Below are 25,183 nucleotides of genomic sequence, written 5' to 3'. Positions count from 1 at the left end.
ATATATATATATATATATATAAATAACTTCAAGTTGATTGTATTTGAGATTTTAGGTATCATTATCATTTCACAAATGCTAACTTAACAATTAAAATTTTACCAAAAAAAAAAGTTGCAACTAACGTGCCATATAAACTGCATGAAAATGTTCCTGCCTGAAGTGGAAGCAACATACATATGCTGAAGTTTCTGGAGGCAGTGTTAGCACTATGGACACTGCCCAGTGTCAGTGTATTAAATAATATATTCTTTGGAAAGCGATTCAAAGAAGTGTGACAGTGTTCAAAGCAGTTTTCCTTTTGATTGCTTTCAATATATCAGTAAACATTGATAGTATTCTGCTGATATTCTTGTTGAGAGGCTTATACGCTGGTTATACATGATAAATTTCCTCCCGATATCTCGGCCCTATTTCAGTTTACAATGAACTCAGGCTATTTCGTTTGGCAGGAAAAATTCTACAAACAGATAGAGGGGACAGCCATGGGTTCACCACTTTCCTCACCCTTGGCTAACTTCTTTATGGAGTCTTTTGAAGAGAAAGCCTTAAACTCAGCCCCACAAAAACCTACCATATGGCTTCACTACGTTGATGATGTGTTCGCTGTTTGGCCACATGGCCCGGATTCACTCCTCTCCTTCCTAACACACTTAAACAACCAACACCCTAGAATCAAGTTCACCCTGGAAAAAGAGGAAAACAATAACCTCCCCTTCCTAGACACACTAGTCACCCGCCAACCTGATGGAACCTTGGTTTTCACAGTGTATAGAAAACCTACCCATACAGGCAGATACATTCACCAACAATCCCATCACCCCCCCCCCCACACACACACACACAACAATATGGAGTTATTAAGACACTATTTAACAGGGCAAAAATAATCTGTTCAAATGATCAAGCCCTAACCACTGAACTAAATCACATCCGTGACACTTTCTCAGCCAATGGCTACCCCCCCCCCCCAAAAAAAAAAAAAGAATCCAAAAAATACTTAACCCAGTTATCCACAACCCCCACCATCCCTCCCCCTTCACAAAAAAGATTACTCTAAATCCATCACCATTCCCTACATCCGAGGCACCTCGGAAAAAATCAACAAAATTTTAAAAAAACATGACTTGACCACCTGTTACAGACCACATAGAAAATTGGCATCCCTTATCCACTCCACTAAAGACCAACCACTTCCCCTAGACCTACCTGGTGTATACCAGGTCCCTTGCAGCTGTAAATTGTCCTACTTTGGCCAAACAGGCAGGACAGCAAATATCAGAATCTCAGAACACAAGGATTACATCAGATTTCACAAGTACAGCCACTCTGGGCTTGCAGACCACGCTCTGGATACTCGCCACAGAATAAGATGGAAGAAAGCCACAGTAATACACCGCCGCAAGTTCAAATATGAAAGGAAAGACTATTCATGGAATCAGCCTCAGCCCTTAGGAACATGCCAAACCTCCACAAATTTGGATGCATGAGACTGCCCCAAATTTGGGAAACATTTAACAGAAGAACTTCAGGCCAAAGGCCAAGAACTACCAATATAGCCCTCCAGGGGGCACCATCTGGACTTTAGGAAAACGTTAGCTTCCTAGCTTTTCTCATTTGCTGTTATGTAGTACTTGTGTGCACTTGTCTTTGTAATAAGTTCCCAAGAAGATGGCAACGTGACGTTTGCCGAAATATCGGAAAGTATATATTAAAGTTTATTTAATTTATATTTATCATATTCTGCTGATAGTTTTGTGAAAGGCACTGAAAAAATGGAATATAGCATATACTCAAATGGCAGTGTGTGGGAGCAGGAATTGGAAGCTCTACATCACTAAGTGACTATTGTTGCAAGTTGTAGAACAGTAAATTGAATTTTCAGTTTTTCCTTTTCTCACCATAAGTACTTGTGATCCACTGTTTTTAATCTATTCTAGTATACTTAAATATAGTAAAGATAATATGTTGAAAGAATTCCCAAACATTTTGAAGACCTGATGCATGAACCACAAGAAAAAAATAAATAGGATATTTATTAAGCTGCTAATATTGCATTCATTTCAAACTAGAATTTCCAAAGTGCTAGCATATCACAGTTCATCTGTAGCAGTTCAAGAATTGCTACAGATGGATCTGATAGCTCTTTCTGCCAGTCTCAGTCATCCTGAGTTGCCATAATGATGGTAGTAAATGTATTTGTTCTTGGCGGCATATGTTGACATCTTCCTTTCTTCCCATAGTAGGTTAGGTTGCAGGCAAAGCACTTTATACACTTAGAGAGTTGGTCCTTATGTGAATACATCAGGATTGCTAATTTGATATGTAGTTTAAATGATCATCATCATCATCAAATTCCTGCCATGTACCCACAAGGGATGTACAGGATATGATAGTACTACATGAAAAAATTATATCATTACTAACTTCCTATCTATAATTTCCCTCCAAATCAGTCTGTTACTTGTCAAGACTCCAACATTATCAGATCTTATATTTCTGTCGTCTAAGGCACATTGTACCGTATCAATCCACCTATATCTTGGTCTTCCACTGGGTCGTTTTGCTGCCAACCTGGCAGAGAACACTTGTTTTGCTAATCTTTCCTTGCCCATTCTGTTTAGGTGACCATACCACCTGAGATTAGCTCTGCAAACGCATTCCTGGATGCTGACAATGTCAGGTTCTTTCCTAATATCCTCATTTTTAATATGATATTGCCATTGATGCCATCTGTTCGTGCCCCTATTCTTTCTCAGGATTCTCATATCTGCGGTCTCTAGTCTTTGGTCAAGTGTTTTACTTCTGACCCAGCTCTCAGATCCATAAATTAAAACTGGTTTGAACACTGTCTTGTATACAGCTAATTTAGTGTTCTGACTAATTTCTCTCTTATTCCATATGAATTTATTCAATTGACTTCCCACCATACCAGCTTTGCTGATTCTGTTGTCTATTCTATATTTAATTTACCATCTTCACTAAAAATCATGCCTAAGTAGCTGAAAAATTTTACTTGTTCCACAGGTTCTCTATTCACAACATAGTTGACATTTTCACTGATTCTGCCTATTTTCATTGTCTTTGTCTTTTTATTGCTGACCTTCATACCATATCTATTACAACAGCTATTCAATTTAGTCAGAGAATCTTGCAGACTTGTAGCAGATTTATTTAGAAGTATAACATCATCCGCATAAAGCAAAGAGCTGACATTAACATCTCCAATTTTGATATCATGTTTAATACCACTTTCCTTCATAATGTGATCCATATAGATAATGAATAACAGACGGGATAATGTACATCCTTGTCTCACACCAGATTTAACATTAAACCATCTTCTTGTACTTCCTTCAATTCTAACTGCTGACTTACAACTCAAATAAAGACTAAGTATTGCTTGATATAATGCCCCATTGACACCATATAACTGTAGCGTATTGAATAGCTTCTCTCTTGGCACCTTGTCATATGCCTTTTCCAAATCGACAAAACTTAAATACAGATCTTTGTTATATTCCCATGCTTTCTCAACTATTTGTCGTAAAGTGAAGATCTGATCCTGACAGCCTCTGTTTGGCCTGAATCCAGCTTGTTCTTCACCAAGCTTTTCTTCCACAATTCTTCTCAACCGTTTCTCAAGCATACTTGCATAGATCTTGCCAGGAACACTCAGTAGGGAAATACGTCTGTAATTCTCACATTCAGTTTTATTTCCCTTTTTATATATGGGTACTATGAGAGCTGTACTCCAATCATCAGGAATTTGTCCCTCTGTCCAGGCTTTCTGAACTATGCAGTGCAGCCACTGTAAGACTCTTATACCACCATATTTCAGCATTTCTGGTCGAATATCATCTACTCCAGCTGCCTTTCCACATTTCAAGCCTTTGATGGCTTTTTCTACTTCAAGTATGGATATGTATTCCTGACTGCATGCCTGGTCAGTGTTTTTTACCACTGTGCTGTCATCACTGCTTGTTTCATTTAGCAGTTTTTCAAAGTAATTACTCCATACTTCAAGGATATCTTTTTCTCCAGTTTTCATGTCACCTTTATCATCTCTAACTCTTTTTACAGCACTCTTTCCTCCATTCCTAAGCTTCAACAACCTCCAGAATATTTTGCCACCTTCTTGATATTTATTTTCTATATTCTTGCCAAAGTCCTCCCATGACTTTTGTTTAGCTAGTTTTACACAGTGTTTAGCATTCTTGCATTTGTCTCTATATTCTCTAAGAGCCCAAGCTGACTTATTTGACAGGAACTTTTGATATGCTTTCTTCTTTTCCTTCACTGCCTCTTTAACTTCCTGTGTCCACCAGGGAGTTCTGATTTTTTTTATCCTTGCAGACAACCTTACCACATGCTTCTCTTGTGGAATCAATCAATGTTTTCTTCAGAGTTTGCCACTGAATCTCCAAGGTTTGATTCCTGTTCTCAAACTCTTTCATTTTTTCTTCAATAATCTTTGTGTATTTTAGTCTACAGTTCACATCTGAGAGCTGCTCAACTTTTATTCGCTTAAAACTTTCTTACATGTTATTCCTTTCAATATGAAATTCAATTTTATCCTGCTCAAGACTAAATAGTGATCACTTCCAATTTCAAATCCTCTGTACACTCTAGTGTCCTGCACCAGGGAGAAAACATCACTATCAACAATAACATAGTCAATGACACTTTTCTTATTCCTAGCCTCTTTTCTCCATGTGAATTTGTGCACATTTTTATGTTGGAACATGGTGTTAGTAATAACCAGTTCATGTCCTGAGCAGAAATTCAACAGATATTTGCCATTGTTATTAGCTTTGCTCTTTTCTCCAAATTTTCCCAAAATATTTTTGTATATCTCACAATCATTTCCTACTCTGCTATTTAGATCCCCAACAAGGACTACCTTTTCCTTTTTCATTGTGTCAGTTGCTTTTTCTAAAGCCTCAAAAAATTCCTCCACTTCTACCTTAGTAGAACCTTCTGTGGGACCATAGGCACAAATAAGTCTCATTGTCCAGTTCCCCATTCTCATATTTGCCCACATAACTCTACTTGAGACTGACTGCCATTCAAGAAGATTAGTCTCGTATTTTATGTTGAATACTATGGCTACTCCTTCTTTTCCTTGATTGTCATTGCCTGAATATAACATTTTGTATTTATTGCTCAGAAAGATCTCACCAGTTTTTGTCTTTTTTGTTTCAGCCACCCCTATTATGTTGATCTGGTACTTATCTAATTCCTCAACTAGCTCCATTTCTTTGCCATTCAGGCTTCTTACCTTGATAGTACCGATCTTCAACTCTGGTGATGTTGAGTTGGGGTTTGTTTTCAGATTTGTTCCAGTAGCTGACTTTTCGCTGTTCGTCCTGGTTCTCTGGCAAGAACATCGGGGTCCTTGTTTAACCGCCCGACGCCCCAGCCGGTATGAAATTTTGTCATGTTGTACCATCATTTTTTATTTTGGCTTAACCAATAAGAATACAATTTGGTCGGCTAAATCCCAAATTGCCAGCCCATCCTCGTTCGTTCAGTATCCAAGTAGATACCCAACAGGTTGCACCACGAGAAGGTGAGGTTTGGACATTAGGTCAGAAGCCCTGGTCGGTTCTCTGCATTCCTTTTAAAGCCTATATGGAGGTCCCCTCTCAGTTATACAGCTTTGACCCTTAAGCACCCCTGTAGTTTAAATGTGGTGTGGAAAATTTATTTAGTACTGACTAACTTTTCATATATACTTAGAATATAGGAGATGAGAATAGCTTCTTTGAACTTGTGTTAGGAAGAATAGAAGGCATGTATTTCATCTATTTTATGGTGGAGGGGCAACCACTCGCTAAAAATGCTGGTGGTTGCCAGTGATGGCAAAGATAGAGATGATTTGACTTTTGAGGATAATACCAGAAGTATTCTAGCATGTGATGTCATAAATAGAAAAATATGTATGAATCATTTCAAAGATGACTATCTAAGAAAGGTACAGTTATTTCGATTTTTTCTTTAAGCATATTTTTAGGATGTTGGCTGTTTAAATGTATTTAAAATGGTGAATACATTAACCACCTAGTGCAGCAGATGCAGGTTTGAATTAGTTTTCAGCTTTGTTCTGTGTTCTGTATAGAAAATTATCAGAAGTATGAGGGAAATTTGCATTTCCATTCAGTTGTTTGTATTTTTTTCTTTTCATATAAAATAACCTGCATGTACGATAAATGTAAATAATGCAAATAAGTCCATATTGAAAAACTGCATCCTTAAAATGTCTGATATAATTTCTGATGTAAGGAAGACCACACTTTGCACACCTGACATCAGACAGGACTAGATAGAAGGAAACTTGTTATGGTGTACATGTGCCATGAATCTGTGTCTATTGGCCTTCCCAAGATACACAAATCAGGTTATCTGCTACCATACATACTGATCTAGCACTACTAGAGACCTCAATTCTCTACCTGCCCCCACTCCAAATGTCTGTATAGAAAACTTAAAGAACACATAACTTATTATAGATTTACACTCAAACCAATTATTGTTGCATTTGTAGGTGTTGACTATATTTGTCTTGAAACCAGACTATAGTGTTTGTGCATTTAACCCACCCACAGTACAAATGTACTATAGTTAACAGCAAAAAAGATCACAGTATTTGCCCTTCCTAGACATTAGTTGGAAATCTTTCATAAGGCTCATTATCTTTTTCTGTTTATAGAATGCTACTACATACCATATCATACTTACCTGAACAATCACACCAGTAATATATTTCCTCCAAACATCTGTAACCAAGACACAGGTTATACCATAGAATTCGACTAAAACTTTTAGCCACTGACTACAACTCCTATAAAATTGATAAAATACTACACCCATACACAAGACCAAAGGGAAATTATTTCCAAAATTGCCAAAGTGTTAAATGTAATCTCTACGTTACTTTTAACTATATATAAAGATAGCAAAGCCAAAACATGTTAACCTCAAGACAAAATCTTCAGGCTTTATCATATCTGAGTTTATGAAGTATCCTCTGACTAATTCTGCTACTGATAGATCTCTCTATCAGTAGCAGAAATCTCTGGTAAGTCAGAAAGATCACACTTTATACACCTGACATCAGACAGTACTAGATGGAAGAAAACTTGCATGCTATGAATGTGTGTATCTATGGCCTTCCCAAGGTACACAAATGTGGTTATCCACCAAGTCCAATAGTTGATTGCATCGGTTCTCCCACTTATTTAGCAAAATACGTTTCGAAGCTTCTCTGAAACCTCACTGGTCATACCGACACATTAAACATAGTATCGACTTCAATGAGAAAGATATTTAATTGCTGGAGTCTGATGTTATGGTCTTTTGATGTAGTTTCTCTCTTTACAAACATACCCCTCCATGAAACTCTTCAGTTTTTACAAGATAATTTTCCTGAGAACATTGTTAAATTTTTAAAATTTACCATCTATGCAGCTTTACATGGCAGAACAAATTGAATCAGAAAAATAGAAAGAATTGCCATGGGCAATCATATCTCACCTGCTTTGGTTGATTACTTCATGGAGCATCTGGCAAGCCAAGTTTTTAACTCTATTTTTAATCAGCTTCATGTCTAGCTATGTTTTGTTCATGATATATTTGCAGTCTGGTTCCACTCAAACACAATGACTTCAATTTTTTTGGAAACGGTAAACTCCTTATATGGCTTCATCAAGTTCACTACTGAACGTGAATTTAACGATTCTTCCTTTCTTTGGATACCTTAGTAATCTGTAACTCTACAGGCAATATTGAAAATCTACAGAAAGCCTTCCTTCACTGGTAGGTATATCCACCCATCTTTTCATCATCCTTCATGCAAGAAAATTATAAAGTCTTGTAATTATCAAGACACAGATCATATACAATTTGTTCTTCAGATACCCTTCTTTCAGAAGAATTAAATAAAATACGAATTGCTTTGTTATCTAATGGATATAAAGAAACTACCATCTAGAAAATAATTGATAATCGTCATTCTTAAGCCAGACTACAATTTAATATAAAGAGAATTTCCATATCCTACCTTAAGGTGATTTCCAAACAAATAGCAAGGATTCTCTGCAAATACAATCTGTACACTACTTTAAAACCAGCATGAAAGTTGTCTTCTTTCTTACCATCTGCTAAACATCAATTGCCTCCAATATCCTTGCCTGGTGTCTTTCAAGTACCATGTTCATATTGACTTTGACCATTCTGCTAGGATAAGAATTGAACACCAAGATTATATACCTAAACCTTCTGATTCTAGAATCAGAAGGTTTAGGCTTTGCTTCTAATAGGTATTAGACAGTTCACTATAATCAAAGATGTTACACTATAGTAGATTTAAATTAGATCATCTATTCCTTGAAATGTTCAAACATTACATCATTATCTAATCTTAGACTAAATGCCTAGTTTTGAGAAGTAATAGCCATTAACTGTTGATCGTTATTTTTTTATTATTTTTTAATTACAAAACTATACTTGACCTGACCTGATTCCATTTGAACTTTAATAATGTTGTCTCGTGTTCAGTAGCTGCGACTGAGACAAAGTATGATTCATGCTGTTTAACTTGTTCTTGTGTTAATATTTTAAATATTGTTACCAATTCTTTTGCTCTCCTTCTGAGTGTTCATGGTACAGTAAGTGAAATATATCATAATCATCATCATCAAATTCCTGACATATATCCTAAAGGGGTGTATAGGATATGATAGTACAACATAAAAAATTTACATCATTACTAACTTCTTATTCACAATTTTCTTTCAAATCAATCTGTTGCCTATCCAGACTCCAACATTATCAGATCTATTTCTATCTTCTAAGGCACTTTTTTACCTTATCAGTCCACCTATATCTTGTTCTTCCTCTGGGTTTTTTTCCTGCTAACCTGGCAAAGAACACTTGCTTTGCCAATCTTTCCTCTCCTTCTATTTAAGTGACCATACCACCTCAGATTATCTCTGTTAATGCATTCCTAGATGCTTACAATATCAAGTTCTTTCTTCATATCCTCATTTTTAATATGATATTTCCATTGATGGCATCTGTTCATGCCCCAAATCTTTCCCAGGACTCTCATATCTGTGGTCTCTAGTCTTTGGTCAAGTGTTTTAGTTAGAAGTAAAACACTTGACCAAATCCATACAAATTTATTCAGTTGACTTACTACCATACCAGCTTTATTGATTCTGTTTTAGAAGTATAACATTGTCTGCATAAAGCAAAGAGCTGAGATTAACATCAACAATTTTGATAACAGGTTTAATACCACTTTCCTTCATAATGTGATCCATACAGATAATGAATAACATAGGAGATAATGTACATCCTTGTCTGACACCAGATTTAACATTAAACCATCTTCCTGTACTTCCTTCAATTCTAACTGCTGACGTACAACTCGGATAAAGACTACCGTATATTATCGCGCATAATGCGAACTAGAATTTTTGTTTGAAAACTAACCCTAAAATGCCATGTCCACGTATAATGCGATCTGTTAATCTTGTTCCATAACATTATAAATAATACAATATGAATTAACAAAAGAAATATTTATTTTAAAACAAAATGTCAAAATTCTTTAAATTCTTCTTCATCTTTTGAGTCGTCAAACATTTCATTTATAAATTCATCTGTAGGGATTGCGTCATCAGTGTAGCAGTTGTCATCATCGCCTTCATGCTCTCCAATTTGTTGTGCGTCATCCTCACTTTTGTATATGATGTGATCTTTGGATCCATCCATTGAATTACTTATTCCACATTTAAGAAATGAGAGTTGAATCATTTCAGATGGTATCGAATCCCATGCTTCTTTAACCCAGCTGGTGACTAGGGTGATCTCAGGCTTCTGAAAATTTCCACCCTTTGTCATCTTCACCAAACCAGATGACATCCATTCTCTCAATTTTTCACGTAAGTGATCTTTAAATGGCTTATTCAAGCTGACATCAAACAGCTGCAAAACGGAAGTTAGACCACCCGTTATGACTGCTAGGTCTGTATGTAGCTCACGTGCTTTCTCTTTGCTTGCCTCTGTTAAATGCACCTGGAACATATCCCAGACTAACATGCTTTGTTGATGTAACAAGATACCTGGATGTATGTTCCATTTAAAAGGAATTTTCTTCCTTTTAAATATCACTGTTGGCTTTAATTTGGTTCCGTCTGCCATGCATGCTACAACAATGGTAAAATGCGTTTTTTTCATGTCCTGTTGTGTTTATGAAGACACCCTTTTCACCAACTGAATTTACTGTTAGATTCCCAGGCATATCAAAGTACATGGGCGTCTCATCCATATTGCCAATTTGGGAAAGTTCATATCCATGACACTTCCGTAATTTTATGATAAATTTATGGAAGGACTGCACTTTTTCTTCAAGCTGCTTTGGTAACTTCTGTGCAATTCTTTGTTCGGTGTCGTAATGTTAATGCTTTGCGTTCCATAAATCTGTTGCACCTCCCAGGCAAAGCAAGAAAAGATGAAATACCTGGTGTGTCCTTGAATTTATCATTATTGAAGTGTAGAGCTCGAAAACGAATTGCATTTCTTGTTACTATAATGCCATCTTGTCGTTCCATCAAAATCCATTCATTTAGCTCTTCTTCGAGTTCTGGAAAGGATGCCACGATGGGCACGTTTCGTTTCGGGAATTTTTTCAAGATTGTCTTTTTGCTTATGCCAAAGTCTAATATTACTCCCTGCTACACCAAATTCTCTCATAGCAACACTGATATTATGTTCTTCTGCAAACTGCACGACACACAATTTAAATCCTACTTCAAAAGATGAACGTTTACATTTCAGTTGGCTCATTTTCAGGCTAGGTTTGTTTAACGAATAATATTTAAAATGAACTGTGGTTAAACCGATATACCTAACTGTGCTCTATCATTCGGCAACGGAGAGCGTATGCGCAGATACAATGCCCACTCAGTCACCGAATGCAAGTGGGTCAAGTCGATTTGGTTGCATAGGCATTAGGTAGTATATATTGTGTGTGCAAGTCTAATAAAATGTTATATTTTTTAGGATCCTCATATAATGCGAACCACTAACTTTAAGTAGTATTTTTTACCATAAATTTCGCATTATATATAATTTAAATATTATCAAGTAAGTATTACTTGATATAATGTCCCATTGACATCACATAACTGTAGTGTTTTGAAGCTTTCCTCTCAGCACCTTGTCATATGCCTTTTGCAGGTCTACAAAACTTAAATACAGATCTTTGTTATATTCCCATGATTTCTCGACTATTTGTCGTAAAGTGAAAATCTGATCCTGACAGCCTCTATTTGGCCTGAATCCAGTTTTTCACCAAGCTTTTCTTCCACAATTCTTCTCAACCGTTTCTCAAGTATACTTGCATATATCTTACCAGGAACACTCATTAGGGAAATACCTATGTAATTCTCGCATTCATTTTTATTTCCCTTTTTATATATGGGTACTATGAGAGCTCTACTCCAATCATCTGGAATTTCTCTCTGTCCCTGCTTTTTGAACTATGCAATGCAGCCACTGTAAGACTTATACCTCCATACTTGGGCATTTCTGGTCGAATATCATCCCCCCCCCCCTCCTGCCTTTCCACATTTCAGGCTTTTGATGGATTTTTCTACTTAAGTATGGATATATATTCCTGTTTGCATGCCTGTTAAGTGTTTTTTATCACTGTGCCATCACTGATTGTTTCATTTAGCAATTTTTTGAAGTACCGTATTTTTCCGTGTATAAGATGCCTCCACGTATAAGACAAACCCCAAATTAAGAAATCAATATTTTAAACATAAAACAGAACACATTTGATATATTTTTTAAATATTCAAAGTATATTTAGTAATTAGGTAATATTTTTAAGATACATACTAAGAATTATGCACCACTCTCAGTTCTGGGCATATCATTTTCTTCATCATTTTTTATTTTCGGACATTTTTATGGGCTAGTGCAAGCATTAACAAAATATTGTAAATGCATTAATTTACCCCACCAATGAGTTGCAGATATATGAATGCTTTCAGAGTTCTGATTGGTTTATTCAGAATCAGCCATTAATGATGTCAATTGACAGAGTTAACAAAGGCTAGTGATTGGTGGAGGCCTGTTCATGGAGACAAGGTACTAGCAGTTTCACCACTGCAACCATGTGTCTCTCAACCGGTTACTCCCCCCCCCCTGTATACCCCCCCCCCCCCAATTTTTGATCTAAAAAATTTAGAAAAAAGTATCATCTCATACATGGGAAAAATACAGTAATTACTCTATACTTCAAGGATATCTTTCTCCAGTTTTCATCTTACTTTTATCATCTCTAATTCCTTTTACACTACTCTTTCCTCCATTCCTGAGCTTCTTCAACGACCTCCAGAATATCTTTGCCATCTTGATATTTATTTTATATTCTTACCAAAGTCTTTCCATGACTTTTGTTTAGCTAGTTTTACAGTGTTTAGTTTTCTTACATTTGTCTTTGTATTCTCTAAGAGCACAAGCTGACTTATTTGCCAGGAACTTTCAATATATTCTTTCTTCTTTTCCTTCACTGCCTCTTTAATTTTTTGTGTCCACCATGGAGTTCTGATTTTTCTATCCTTGCAGACAACCTCACCACGTGCCTCTCTGGCTGAATCAGTCGATGTTTTCTTCAGGGCTTGCCACTGAATCTCCAAAGTTTGGTTCCTGTTCTCAAACTATTTCATTTTTTTCTTGAATAATGTTTGTGTATTTTAGTGAAATATATAGGAGTTTGACACATGTAAAGGAAATAAATTCTTATTTCCTTTACATGTGTCAAACCATTTTTAAAATATAGCATTGTCTACCACACATTTTTATAAAATGTCTGTTAACAGATATGAAAAATTTCAATTGGTGTAATAGATTTCTAATGTATGTGCCTATATAATCTCTGTGCTGGGATGAATTCAAGAATAAATTAAACAGTCAGTACAATACCTAGAAATTTTCTGGTATATAGTGAATGCAAAATAGAGTACTCAATGTTAAAGCTACACGTGCTGGATGATACTTACATGAACATTCACTACAATAAAATACTGAACATTACAATGAACACAAAATATTTAAAGATGTTAAGGATTTTCTTTAAATTTCTTAATTTTCATACCAAATTTTAAAATGAATGTAAGTTAGCACATTGGTTTTTAAACTTGGTAGACTTTTAAGTAATTGTTGCATTTTTGCAGAACTCTTTAAAGATCATAATCGCTGTACTGAGTGATTAATATATAGAGGGAGCAATCATTCTGATGCATATGTTATATCTGAATCTATGGTTGCTGTAACTGGGGACCATTGTACAAAGTTTATAAGTAAACCCATTCATTTATAATTAATGACTTATGAAGAACCTTTAAATTTAATACACAAAAATTTTATTTCTCTAAAATATACATTTCTAAGAGATAATTTTATTCAAATTACTAAATGATTTATCACAGTGTAAAAAAAACAACTGAATATTTCACCTCCTACACTTACTAAGGTATTTTAAAGATTAATCAGCAAGTGATCACAGAAGCATTCCAAACACAAAATATGTCCCTTCACTTTAATTAGAGGGCATAGTTAGAACATTAGAATATTTGCATTCTAATGTTCTGACTAGACAGTATGGAGAAGTGAATATTTTGTATTCAATTCTATGAGGTCTAAATATGCTGTGCTCTTGCATTTGGAACTCTGTACAAAAATAAAAATAAAGCTGGGTGCCTTACTTATGATAGAAATAAAACAACAACAACAAAAAATATAACAAGGGAACTTTTCCAGCTTTTGAGGATACCAATGCATTTTCCAGATTTTGAAAACTTTATTGATTGAACTATGAGTTTCCTAGTAATCACCTTTTATAACTGTGCACCAAAATAGAATCCACCTTGTGTAACTTGGTGATTTAATGTACATAGCAACCAATATTAACAGAAAAATTTGGGGTCAAAATGTCAATCAGATCATTTTCTGACAAGTATTGGGAATATTTGTAGTAAGGAATTTTTTTGTTCTCACCCATGAAGATTATATGCAAACCTATAATGCATTTTGTATTGTGGGTAGGCTATAGATTTTTTTTTCTAGTTTTATCTATCTATCTATCTACATATATATATATATATATATGTATATATATGTATGTGTGTGTGTGTGTGTGTGTGTGTTTATGTTTTTTTAATAATTTTTGCAAAGTCCAGAAACCCTCCTCTAAAGACCAAACATGGAACCTTTGAGCTGCTTTGGGCCTCCAGTAAGCAGGGCAGTGGTCTCACACTGACTGATGAAATTCATCTTCCACCTAATTTCTGTAGGAGAATCTTTTTTTAGTGAAATAACTCTTACATCATATTGAAATTCTTTAGATTTATTATAATTAAAAAGGATTATTCATTTTTCTTATTGGCATTATAGTTGGAAGATTGTATGTACATAATTTTTATTTATTTTTTCATTACAGGTTTTAGCTACTATATGGGACAGAAATTTAGGTGGAAGGGATTTTGATACTGTTATAGTGAAATATTTTGTTGAAGAATTTAGAACCAAATATAAACTTGATGTCATGTCTAATAAACGTGCACTTGTAAGATTAATTCAAGAATGTGAAAAACTAAAGAAGCAAATGAGTGCCAATCCTCATGAGTTGCCTCTTAATATTGAATGTTTCATGGAAGATAAGGATGTAACTGGAAGGATGAAAAGGTAAGTTTTTATTTATAGACACCCACAAATTATGCCAGTTCCCTTATGATTCTCAGAGGAAAGGCAGATTCAATGGATATCATTCACTCCTGACATTTTGTATATGGTTTATGATTAAGTAAATTATGTATTAAAATTAACAATGAACATTTGAACATCAACTCAAAACTGAGAGCTAATTTGTTATAACTGAAATGTGGATTTTGTACATTTTTTTTTTAATTACACATAAAGAAAATAGCAACAGCAAAATGGTCTTTTCTAGTGACCAGCAGAGTTAAATTGGCAAAGGATAAAAAATAAATAAATAACTACTATATTAAATATATCACCTGAATATAACAGGTATGAGAAATGTAAACATTTTTCATACCTGAACCACTAAAACTAAAATGGCCTTGATAAAAAACACATCTAATTTTCCTCTAGAACATATAGCCCAACTTGTTTTCATTGCAGTAAAGTAATTTTAGAACATTTTCAATTTAAAAAATTTGTTATTTGTTCTAAGTAGCAAATTTTTTCAGATGAAATTCAATCTGTGCACCATCACACCCACTTTGAAAATGGAAATGGTTATGTGACATTGCTTTTCAAACAAGTCATTTCAATGAGTGACTTCTTTTTGCACATTAAAAACTTCTGATATTCAATAAATACTATAAAAGGCATATGCGTAGAGAGATTACTGACTTGTTTAATTTATTTCAAAGACACCAGAGTAACTGAATTCAACTAATATTTCAAAACAAACGTGAGTGCGTGTACATGACTGTTTTGGGTACATGAGCAGAACATACTATTCATCCACTATGAATATATTAGTACAGGAACTATATACTTTTTAAAAATCTCATTTTAGAGATCTCGCTATAATCAGAGAATTAAATGTGCTATTAAATGAAAAAAGTTCATGACAAATAAGTTAGCTTGTGCTCTGAAAATACAAGAAAGTGAAATACTGTGTAAAACTACCTAAACTATTCTGGAACAGTTTAGGTAGTTCTAAAATATTCTGGAGGCTGATGATAAAGGTGATATGAAAACAAGATAGATATTCTGGAGTGATTCATTTGAAAGATTGCAAAATGAAACAAGCAGTTAGCAGATCAGGAATGAATATATATATATATATATATATATTCATTCCTGAGTTCTGGACTGGTAGGGCAGTTCTCCTTCAATTCTGATGACTCGAATTTTGAAGATTCGAAAGGGTTCCCCCCCCCCCCCCCCACGGCGGCCAACTCCCCGAGTTCTGGACTGGTAGGCTGGTTCTCCTTGAATTCTGATGAATTTTGAAAACTCGAGGGGGGGGGGAGGATCCGTATCCTGGCACCTATGGCGCCCACCCCTCTGAGTTCCGGACTAGTAGGCCGGTTCTCCTTGAATTCTGATGACATGAATTTTCAAGACACGACACTCAAGGTAGCCTTGAGTTTCAAAACGTTTCAAATAACTTGACAAAAAACGTTACAAAAAAAGCTTATCATTTTATATTATAGAGTAGATATATAAAGGGTGATTGTACTTAAAGTTCACATTTCTAAAGGCTGTAGCTGGGTAACTTCTCAGCAGAACAATTTAATATTTAACATGATGATGTAATGAGCAATGGAATTTTATTTTGTGCAAAAACCAATGTTGTTGTTGTTATTAAGAGAGACATCTAGGGAGTCGGGAACTGATCAAAGGATGCCATGCTATTTGCACCAGCTGTCATAACTATTCTTGAATTCATTCATTCATGCTACTGTCACATACAATATCCAGTGGCAATCCATTCCAATCATGCACCACTGAGAGAAAAAAATCTAGCCCTCATCCCCTTCATGACAGCATTCATTCTCAACTTCCAAGGATGTCCTTGCATCCCCACCCCCCAATTAAATGAAAAATTCCATCTACTGAAATTCTCTATTACCCTTTCAGAAATTTTAGTCTTAATCATATCAACCCTTTCTCCTGTTTCTAGTATATGCAGCCTACAAATTCTCAATTTGTCTCCATAATCAGTATTCCACAATCCTGCTATCATTTTTGATACTCTCCTTTGCTCTCTCTCTCCACTGTATCAGAATCGCCATGGAAACCAGACCAGTGCAGTAGTCCAAGTGAGATCCTATCAAGGCCCTGTAAAGAGGCAAAATTACTTATCTTTGAATGTCAAGGTTTGTTTCAGCATTGCAAGTATTCTCTGAGTTGTATTTACAATTTTTGCTATATGACCTTTGAATTTCATCTTCCTATCCACTAAAACTCCAAGAGCTCTAGCCTAATCAGTTTTTTCTTGCATAATCACACAAATATATTACGATATTGGATATCTAATACCATCAAAAGTGCATGACCTTGCATTTTTTAACATTAAACTGATTGCCACTTTCACATGCTCACAATATTCCAGCCTACTCAACTCATTCTGCAAGTACTGCATATCATCAGCAAATAGCTGTATCACATGTCAAATCTGTCTGCCTGTTTACCCTCCGTGTTTGGTTTGGATACATTTCATTCTGCATGGAGGATGCCAGTCGCAACTTCCCACCACACCTATCTCTAATCTTTTGTCCATTGTGTGTGTGTGGACAAAACATTGACAAGCAAATACACACATTGTGTGTGTATATCAGAGACGAATATTCAGAGTGTGTGGTGCATATCCACAGAAAATCAGTATTACCGATATTATATATTTGCATTTATTCTAGTTAAAGATTTTCCTAATTGTTTTCTGGCTTCGTGTCATTCCTAAAATTAAACACAACATACTATGCTTCATGAAGAGGACACTTTTAGATGCATAAACATTGTATCACATTTACGTAACTTTACCAGGTGTGTGGTCACAAATACATACACTTTTGAGCCCTTTGACCTGCTGTGCCATCTGTACATTTCAAATTCTTAGTATTCCAGTTGTTTTAAACTGCTCAGAAGGCAAGGCAGGATGAGCACTGAGACAATAACAGCTAGAAATCAATGGCTCCGATTGGTTATTGTGTCAACCAGTCCAATCGAATGTTGTCATGAGTTGCTGGTTTTGTTTTCTGATTTCATCTGTTTTACATGCGTGAAGGGTGAACCGACTTGTTTAGGACACCGATAAAATAAGTCATTTCAGCCTTTCTTTGGTTAAATCCAGAAAACTAATAATTTTCCAAGTGATTACGTGGTCTGTACATATTACATGGCTATATTTAAAAATCGTATCAAAATTCAAATTATCCATGTCTCACTCTAGTATTTGTCGATGATAATCTAATCTCACCATGAAGCATAAACCCTTTGTGCTTCTCACATAAACGGCACACATGAAGCATAGTTATTGTTCATTTGACCTTTATGCTTTCCATATTTAAAATTATATTAATTGATAAATTAAAGTATTCAAAGTTATCCTACAATTAATTGCATTGGACCAATTAAGATGAGTGCTGATGCGCTACACACTTTTAAACTTTCATACATCAATAACAATACAATCATATGGTCAAATTGACATGAATTTTGTAGTGCTGGTTGCATAAGCCACATGACAGCACATCCAACTTAAATAGGCAATCAACACCGTGTGTGTGCGTGAGAGTTTGTCAGTACTGTAGAACAGTGGCGTGCAGCAAGAATGAAGGACTAGTAGAACTCCCACACGGTGGGTGCGCATCATTGGTTGAATGCATTGTTGAGTTCAACCAATCCATTGGTTGAACTCAACAATGCTTCTTGCAATCTGATTATTCACTCTTTCTAAGCACAACTTGGTAGAGTAAACAGTAGTAGGATTATTTGTGATCTAATCAGGACACCTCCTGAAGTGTTGCCAGCAAGTTTAGTCCTGGGTACTATCTAGTGGCGAGTGTACAGAAAGTTCTGCTGCTGTATCCTCAAATGGAGGCGGGCTGGCTCCATAATTATGGTGTGGAGAGAATGCTTAGCAAAGCTATCATCCACATGGTGAGTTGGCTACCATCTATGCAATTAGCTTAGTTTTGAAGATATTCAAAGTACATATTTTAGTTTGTTTACAGCCAGGTATAATTTGTTAAGCACTGTATCAGGAGATGAAAAGTTGAGTTCAATTCTGAAGTTTTTTCTCTCCTTGAATAATAGTAACAGAACATGCATAAATCTCTTGCAGCAGCACCCTTGTTCTTTTAATTCACTTCCCAACATAAAAATAAATATGAATTTAACAAAAGATGTTACATTTGTTGTTTTTAGATGCTAATCTAAGGGTTTTAGCATTTAAAGGGCAGTTTAAGTGTTTTTGAAAGCAAATCAATTTTCCAGCCAAGATCACTATATATGAACAGGAATAGTTTAGCAAATTTGTTGTATAACAAAACCTGTGGAGCATTCATGACTAAACATACACATGTAACTACAGTAATAAGATTTTTTAATAAGTAAATATTTCATCCTAAGTATCATCAGTACAGTTAATTCGAACAATATTAGGAATAACATACAGTTAGGGTGCATGCTTACAATGGAAATATTTACTTATTGAAAAATCTTATTACTGTAGTTACATGTGTATGTTTAGTTTAGCAAATGTTGCTGTGTGTTATAGCAAACTATTTGTATAATAATGAAAAAGTTTGTTTGCAGTTCTGATAAAATATTACTGTAACTAGTTCTTTGATATTTTTGCATGATTTTGTATAACAAAAAATAGGTGAATTTAAAAAAATCAATGTTATGGTTTAAGTATTGTGTGTATGCACATTATTTAAAAATCTGAAATTCAGTTTGTTTGGGTTTTTTAATTTTTTTTTTTTTAAATAGGGAAGATTTTGAGAAGCTATCAGCAGATTTGCTGAAAAGAGTTGAGTTAAAAATGAAGTTGGTGCTGCAAGAAGCAAGTAAGTAGTAATAATGTCATTATGTCACTACTCAAAAGTATATATTCCAGAATATTATAGTTTTTTACAGATATCTAAAATTCTTATTACTACATGAATCTTATTTTTAAAGGTTTTCAATTTTTCAACAAATATATAAATTGATTAAGAAAAAATGTTCAAGAAAACAAATTAACATTTAAAATTTTTGTGGAAATCCCAGGGATGTGTAGAACAGTTTTGAATATCACTGCTATAGGGAAATGGGGAGGATGGTCATAAGACTAAGCATTATCAAGTTCTACTGCCTGTGTAGAGCTCACCAGGTTAGTAATAATTTAGTTCCCTCCCTAGGAATTCACATTTATTAGTATTTGAACTTTTTTTTCCTTAATGAGGTGTGTGCTGGGACAGATATAAGATGCATTCATTTTTAATAATTTTCTTGGATAATTGTTTTGTGAGTCCATATCCATAATTGCAGTCCTAACCTAGCTTAGAGTACTTATTGATTTTTAAATTGACTTTCCTTCTAAGGTTCACTAACAATTGCAGCTGGAGACAATAGCCCAAATCAATGCTTTGCATTGCATACATCTTATATTCCATACTTGTATCCAAATGCATGCTTCTTAATATAGGTAAATTTGCTTATCTCATTCAGACAGCATGTATTCTGTCTATATATATATATATCAATGGAACTGTTTGGGAATTTGTGCATATCAATCTGCTGTACAATGATCATGTCATGTTCATGTACTGAGATTGTCAAACCAGTATACGAAGGCAAGTGACATCACACTCATTCCATCTCTAACAGGTTGAGTAAATAGTCAAGCTGCACTAAGAAGCCGACTGGCCATTAATTTGTCCATGTTAGGCTGTGCACAAGTTAGGGTGCATCACATCTTAGTCATTTAGTTTTGCTCAGTACTATCTGTACAACTACATTTTCAAGTGATCATGCATTATTCTTTCATATGATAGGAAACCACTAGAGGTCATAGAATCAGCATCAGTTATTGTATCTCATAACCTGATCCTTAACTACTCATAGTTAAATACTCTAAGTAGGCCAAGTTGAGAGAAGTATTGCCAGTAATTTTATAGTATGTTTCTGCACAAGTAATGTGCTGAAACATCCTGAAACAATTCAAAAGAGATTCTTATGTGTTTATTTGCTCATATTTAAAATGAGCAAATAAACACATAAGAATCTCTTTTGAATTGTTTTAATTGTTAATTGTTACCTTGCATCACAATTTGTTACAATAACTGTTAGTATTAGTGTTTCATAGCACCTCTTAAACATTTGTAACAAGCAGAACACAAGATAGCATTACATTCTTGAAGCTATAAGATATATGCAGTGAATATGGAATGTTGATTTGAACTACTGTCTCAGTGCAGTTGTAAGTGAACTTTAGAAAGAAAGTCTCAATTTAAAAATCAGTAAATAGTCTTTAAGTCCAGGTTAGGACAGTGATTACCACTGTGTAAAGAACTTCAAAACATTGATGATATTGTAGTGCTCTTTTTATGTCATTAGCAGATGTCATTGTAATATGCATTTAATGCAGCCAAGATTACTGGCTTCATTATATATATAGACAACGTCTTGTTATTCCATGACTTAACTGGAACGTCTAGCAACTTCACACAAAAATTTATTTATGAAAAGAAAATGTTGCTATCTACTAGAGAGAGAGAGAATCATTTGATTAATCATAAGCCAAATGGACACTTGCAATTTGCTAGCTACACAACTTCAAACTTGTGCATCACCATCACTCACAAAAAGTCATGATCTTGAAAAAAACTTGCCAAATGAAACAGATCTATCTTACACATTTAACTTATTCACATTTTAATCCATTCCATGCTGCCTCTTATTCAAGCATTGGTATCCTTTAAAAGTACTAGAGAAATAGGAAGGATGTTATGTTTATATCATGTAATAATATAACAGCTGTAATATTAATGTTAGATAACATTAAACATAAATATCACCTTAATAGTAAACACTGTTATAGCACATTTCTGAAGTCCTAGACAAAAAAACCATAGGCAAAATTCTATTAAGTGAAATTTACTATACAAGAATTAACAGGCTTGACTGATGCAACTTTTTTGAGAGGTGAGGCAAGGACTTCAAAAGTTCCTTTTTTACATGTTGGATTTGATCCAAGTTCCCCCCCCCACCACCACCACCACACACACACACACACACACAGGAGTAATACTAGATTGAAAATCACTGAGCCAGAGAGATTTGTCATATGGTTTAACTTAGGATTATAGCTAGATACTAAGAGATCTCCACATAGCAGGAATGTGGAAAACTAACTGGTGGTGCACCTCATTAGTGCATGTCAGCTGATCTTGTACAGGAGGCAGGAATTTTTTCTTTCTGAATACTCAGGTGTTTCATCTTGCATAGTGCAAACTGATCAAAACAACACATGCAATTCTGATAAATACAGTTTGCCATCACTAAAGCAAACATCATTGCAACAAATTTGCTCACTATAAAAAAAACTACTGAGTAGTCTCTACCTGAAGTCCCACAGGCATGGCACTGTTATAAAAAAAAAAATTACTATAACAAATTACAATATAGAATAACACACACACACAGACTGAGAGTCAATTGTGTACACAGCTTTTAATTATTTCCAATGTAATTTTAAATGATAACAAACAGCCTGTTAGTTATAATAATAAGGATGTACTGGTAATTTAGGATTTAACTGACCAAATTATATCCTGTACCACTTTTATGATAGTATAACCATGTCATGCTGGCTAGGACATCACCAATTTAAACAAGGTCTTTGATTTGGTTTGGGAATTAAGATGAACAGTGAAAAAATCAGCTTCTTCAACAACCGAAATATCTCAACAAAGTGAAAATAATTACCATCACCAGTAGAGGTCACTGGGGGAAAAAGGAGCTAGCAGAGAAATTAAAAAAAATAGTGAATTGGCAAATTGTCATTACTGACAGAAATTATAAAAAGTAGGATATAATTAAGTTGTTATATTCGTCCATCTGTGATCAGGAAAAAAAGTAACAACTCGAGTATTCAAAACAAAGGTTAAATTTCTTGAATGCAGGCAATTTCAAGTTGTGATGTGAGCTAACATCAAAATGGAAAATTGGATGAGACATACATCTGCTTGTGGTCTCACAGAATACAGTAGGGAAATAGAGAAATTTAATTCATTTAGAGAGGGAACTGACATAAAGGAAAAGCTGTTTGTCAAAGACATGCACAACAGAGCAGGAAATTAATCCTAGACATATAGAAATGTTTTGGAAATTTGTAGAAAATACCAAAACTAACAAATATCTACTAAATTTCTGTTCAGAACAGACTAATTATTACTAGCACCATGCCCAACATAAAGATGTTCACAAATTGCACTGATAGAACATGCAGGAAATGTTTTATGTTGACAATGATATCTTCATATACTGGCTTAAGATGCAAGAGTATGTAGGCAGTTTGAAATCAAACTGTCAACATTATAGTTTTTAGCAAGATAAAAGAAAAAAAATTTCAGCTTTTAGAGATAAACTGCAGACTCAAGCATACAAATATTATTTTGAGAGAAAATGAGTTTGAAAACAATAACCAGTTAATTCAGGGAAGCATGTAGGGAAATTGTTTGCAAGGATAGAAAAATTAGAACTTCATGGTGGACTTAAGAGAAAGTCCAGAAAACAAGAAATCATTGAAATTACTTGGCAATTAAGTCTGCATATACCTTTGTTGAATACAGATGCATGAAGGCAGCAAAATGTTCTGGAGACAATTGAAAAATTTAGAAATTTGGAATCAGATAAGCAGCATAAAAGTCGAGATGGATATTCTAGATTAATTTGAAAATTGAATAAGAAAGGTAGAACAGTGGCATAAAATGTTCCAGCAGAATGTGGTCATAAGTACATTTCAGTATGAAGGTAAAAACTGTCAAATGCGTGTAGAAAGACAGCTGGAGTAGGTGTTCACCCAGAAATGTTTAAATATGGAGATGTAAGTTTCATACTCCATACAGTTGGAGTTGTTCTTGTAGTAGCTATCTGTAAGAAAGGGAAATAAACTGTGAGAATTTCTGTACTGAGGTTCAGATGATTTATTCAACCATACTTGAAGAGGCTATAGAACTTTGTACATAGCATTAGCTTATTCTACAGGTAGAAATGGACATACTTGAAGACAGATGCATTCTATAGTAAACACTTATATATAGTAAACTCATAGGCTTGAAATGTGGAAAGGCAGCAGGAGTAGATGATATTCGACCAGAAATGCTGAAGTATGGTGGTATAAGAGTCTTACAGTGGCTGCACTGCATAGTTCAGAAAGCCTGGACAGAGGGACGAATTCCCGATGATTGGAGTAGAGCTCTCATAGTACCCATATATAAAAAGGGAAATAAAACTGCATGTGAGAATTACATAGGTATTTCCCTACTGAGTGTTCCTGGCAAGATCTATGCAAGTATGCTTGAGAAACGGTTGAGAAGAATTGTGGAAGAAAAGCTTGGTGAAGAACAAGCTGGATTCAGGCCAAACAGAGGCTGTCAGGATCAGATCTTCACTTTACGACAAATAATCGAGAAAGCATGGGAATATAACAAAGATCTGTATTTAAGTTTTGTCGATCTGGAAAAGGCATATGACAAGGTACCAAGAGAGAAGCTATTCAATACGCTACAGTTATATGGTGTCAATGGGGCATTATATCAAGCAATACTTAGTCCTTATTTGAGTTGAAAGTCAGCAGTTAGAATCGAAGGAAGTACAGGGAGATGGTTTAATGTTAACTCTGGTGTTAGGCAAGGATGTACATTATCCCCTCTGTTATTCATTATCTATATGGATCACATTATGAAGGAAAGTGGTATTAAACATGATATCAAAATTGGAGATGTTAATGTCAGCTCTTTGCTTTATGCAGACGATGTTATACTTCTAAATAAATCTGCTACAAGTCTGCAAGATTCTCTGACTAAATTGAATAGCTTTGTAATAGATATGGTAGGAAGGTCAGCAATAAAAAGACAAAGACAATGAAAAAAGGCAGAATCATTGAAAATGTCAACTGTGTTGTGAATGGAGAACCTGTGGAACAAGTAAAACATTTCAGCTATTTAGGCATGATTTTTACTGAAGATGATAAATTAAATATAGAAATAGACAACAGAATCAGCAAAGCTGGTATGGTGGGAAGTCAATTGAATAAATTCATATGGAATAAGAGCGAAATTAGTCTGAACACTAAATTAGCTGTATACAAGACAGTGTTCAAACCAGTTTTAATTTATGGATCTGAGAGCTGGGTCAGAAGTAAAACACTTGACCAAAGACTAGAGACCACAGATATGAGAGTCCTGAGAAAGATTAGGGGCACGAACAGATGGCATCAATGGCAATATCATATTAAAAACGAGGATATTAAGAAAGAACTTGACATTGTCAGCATCCAGGAATGTGTTAGCAGAGCTAATCTCAGGTGGTATGGTCACTTAAACAGAATGGGCGAGGAAAGATTAGCAAAACAAGT

The 25,183-nt window shown here is 34.8% G+C and overlaps 1 protein-coding gene across 1 annotated transcript in view; it reads left to right on the top strand.

Moving 5' to 3' along the window:
• LOC150105699 (97 kDa heat shock protein-like) overlaps positions 1–25,183 on the top strand; it is a 207,079-nt gene that overhangs the window by 54,472 nt on the left and 127,424 nt on the right. Inside the window, exons 6-7 of the mRNA XM_090395021.1 lie at positions 14,519–14,763; positions 19,552–19,628. Of these exons, the coding sequence (XP_090251147.1) occupies positions 14,519–14,763; positions 19,552–19,628 (322 nt within the window). The remainder of the gene's footprint in view (positions 1–14,518; positions 14,764–19,551; positions 19,629–25,183) is intronic.

Source organism: Typopeltis vanoorti, chromosome 6 (assembly GCF_054136105.1).
Source record: "Typopeltis vanoorti isolate ZY-2024b chromosome 6, IOZ_Tvanoo_1.0, whole genome shotgun sequence".
Taxonomy (NCBI): Eukaryota; Metazoa; Arthropoda; class Arachnida; order Uropygi; family Thelyphonidae; genus Typopeltis; species Typopeltis vanoorti.
Note: the sequence above shows the minus strand (reverse complement) of the source record. Positions and strands in the feature narration are given on the sequence as shown.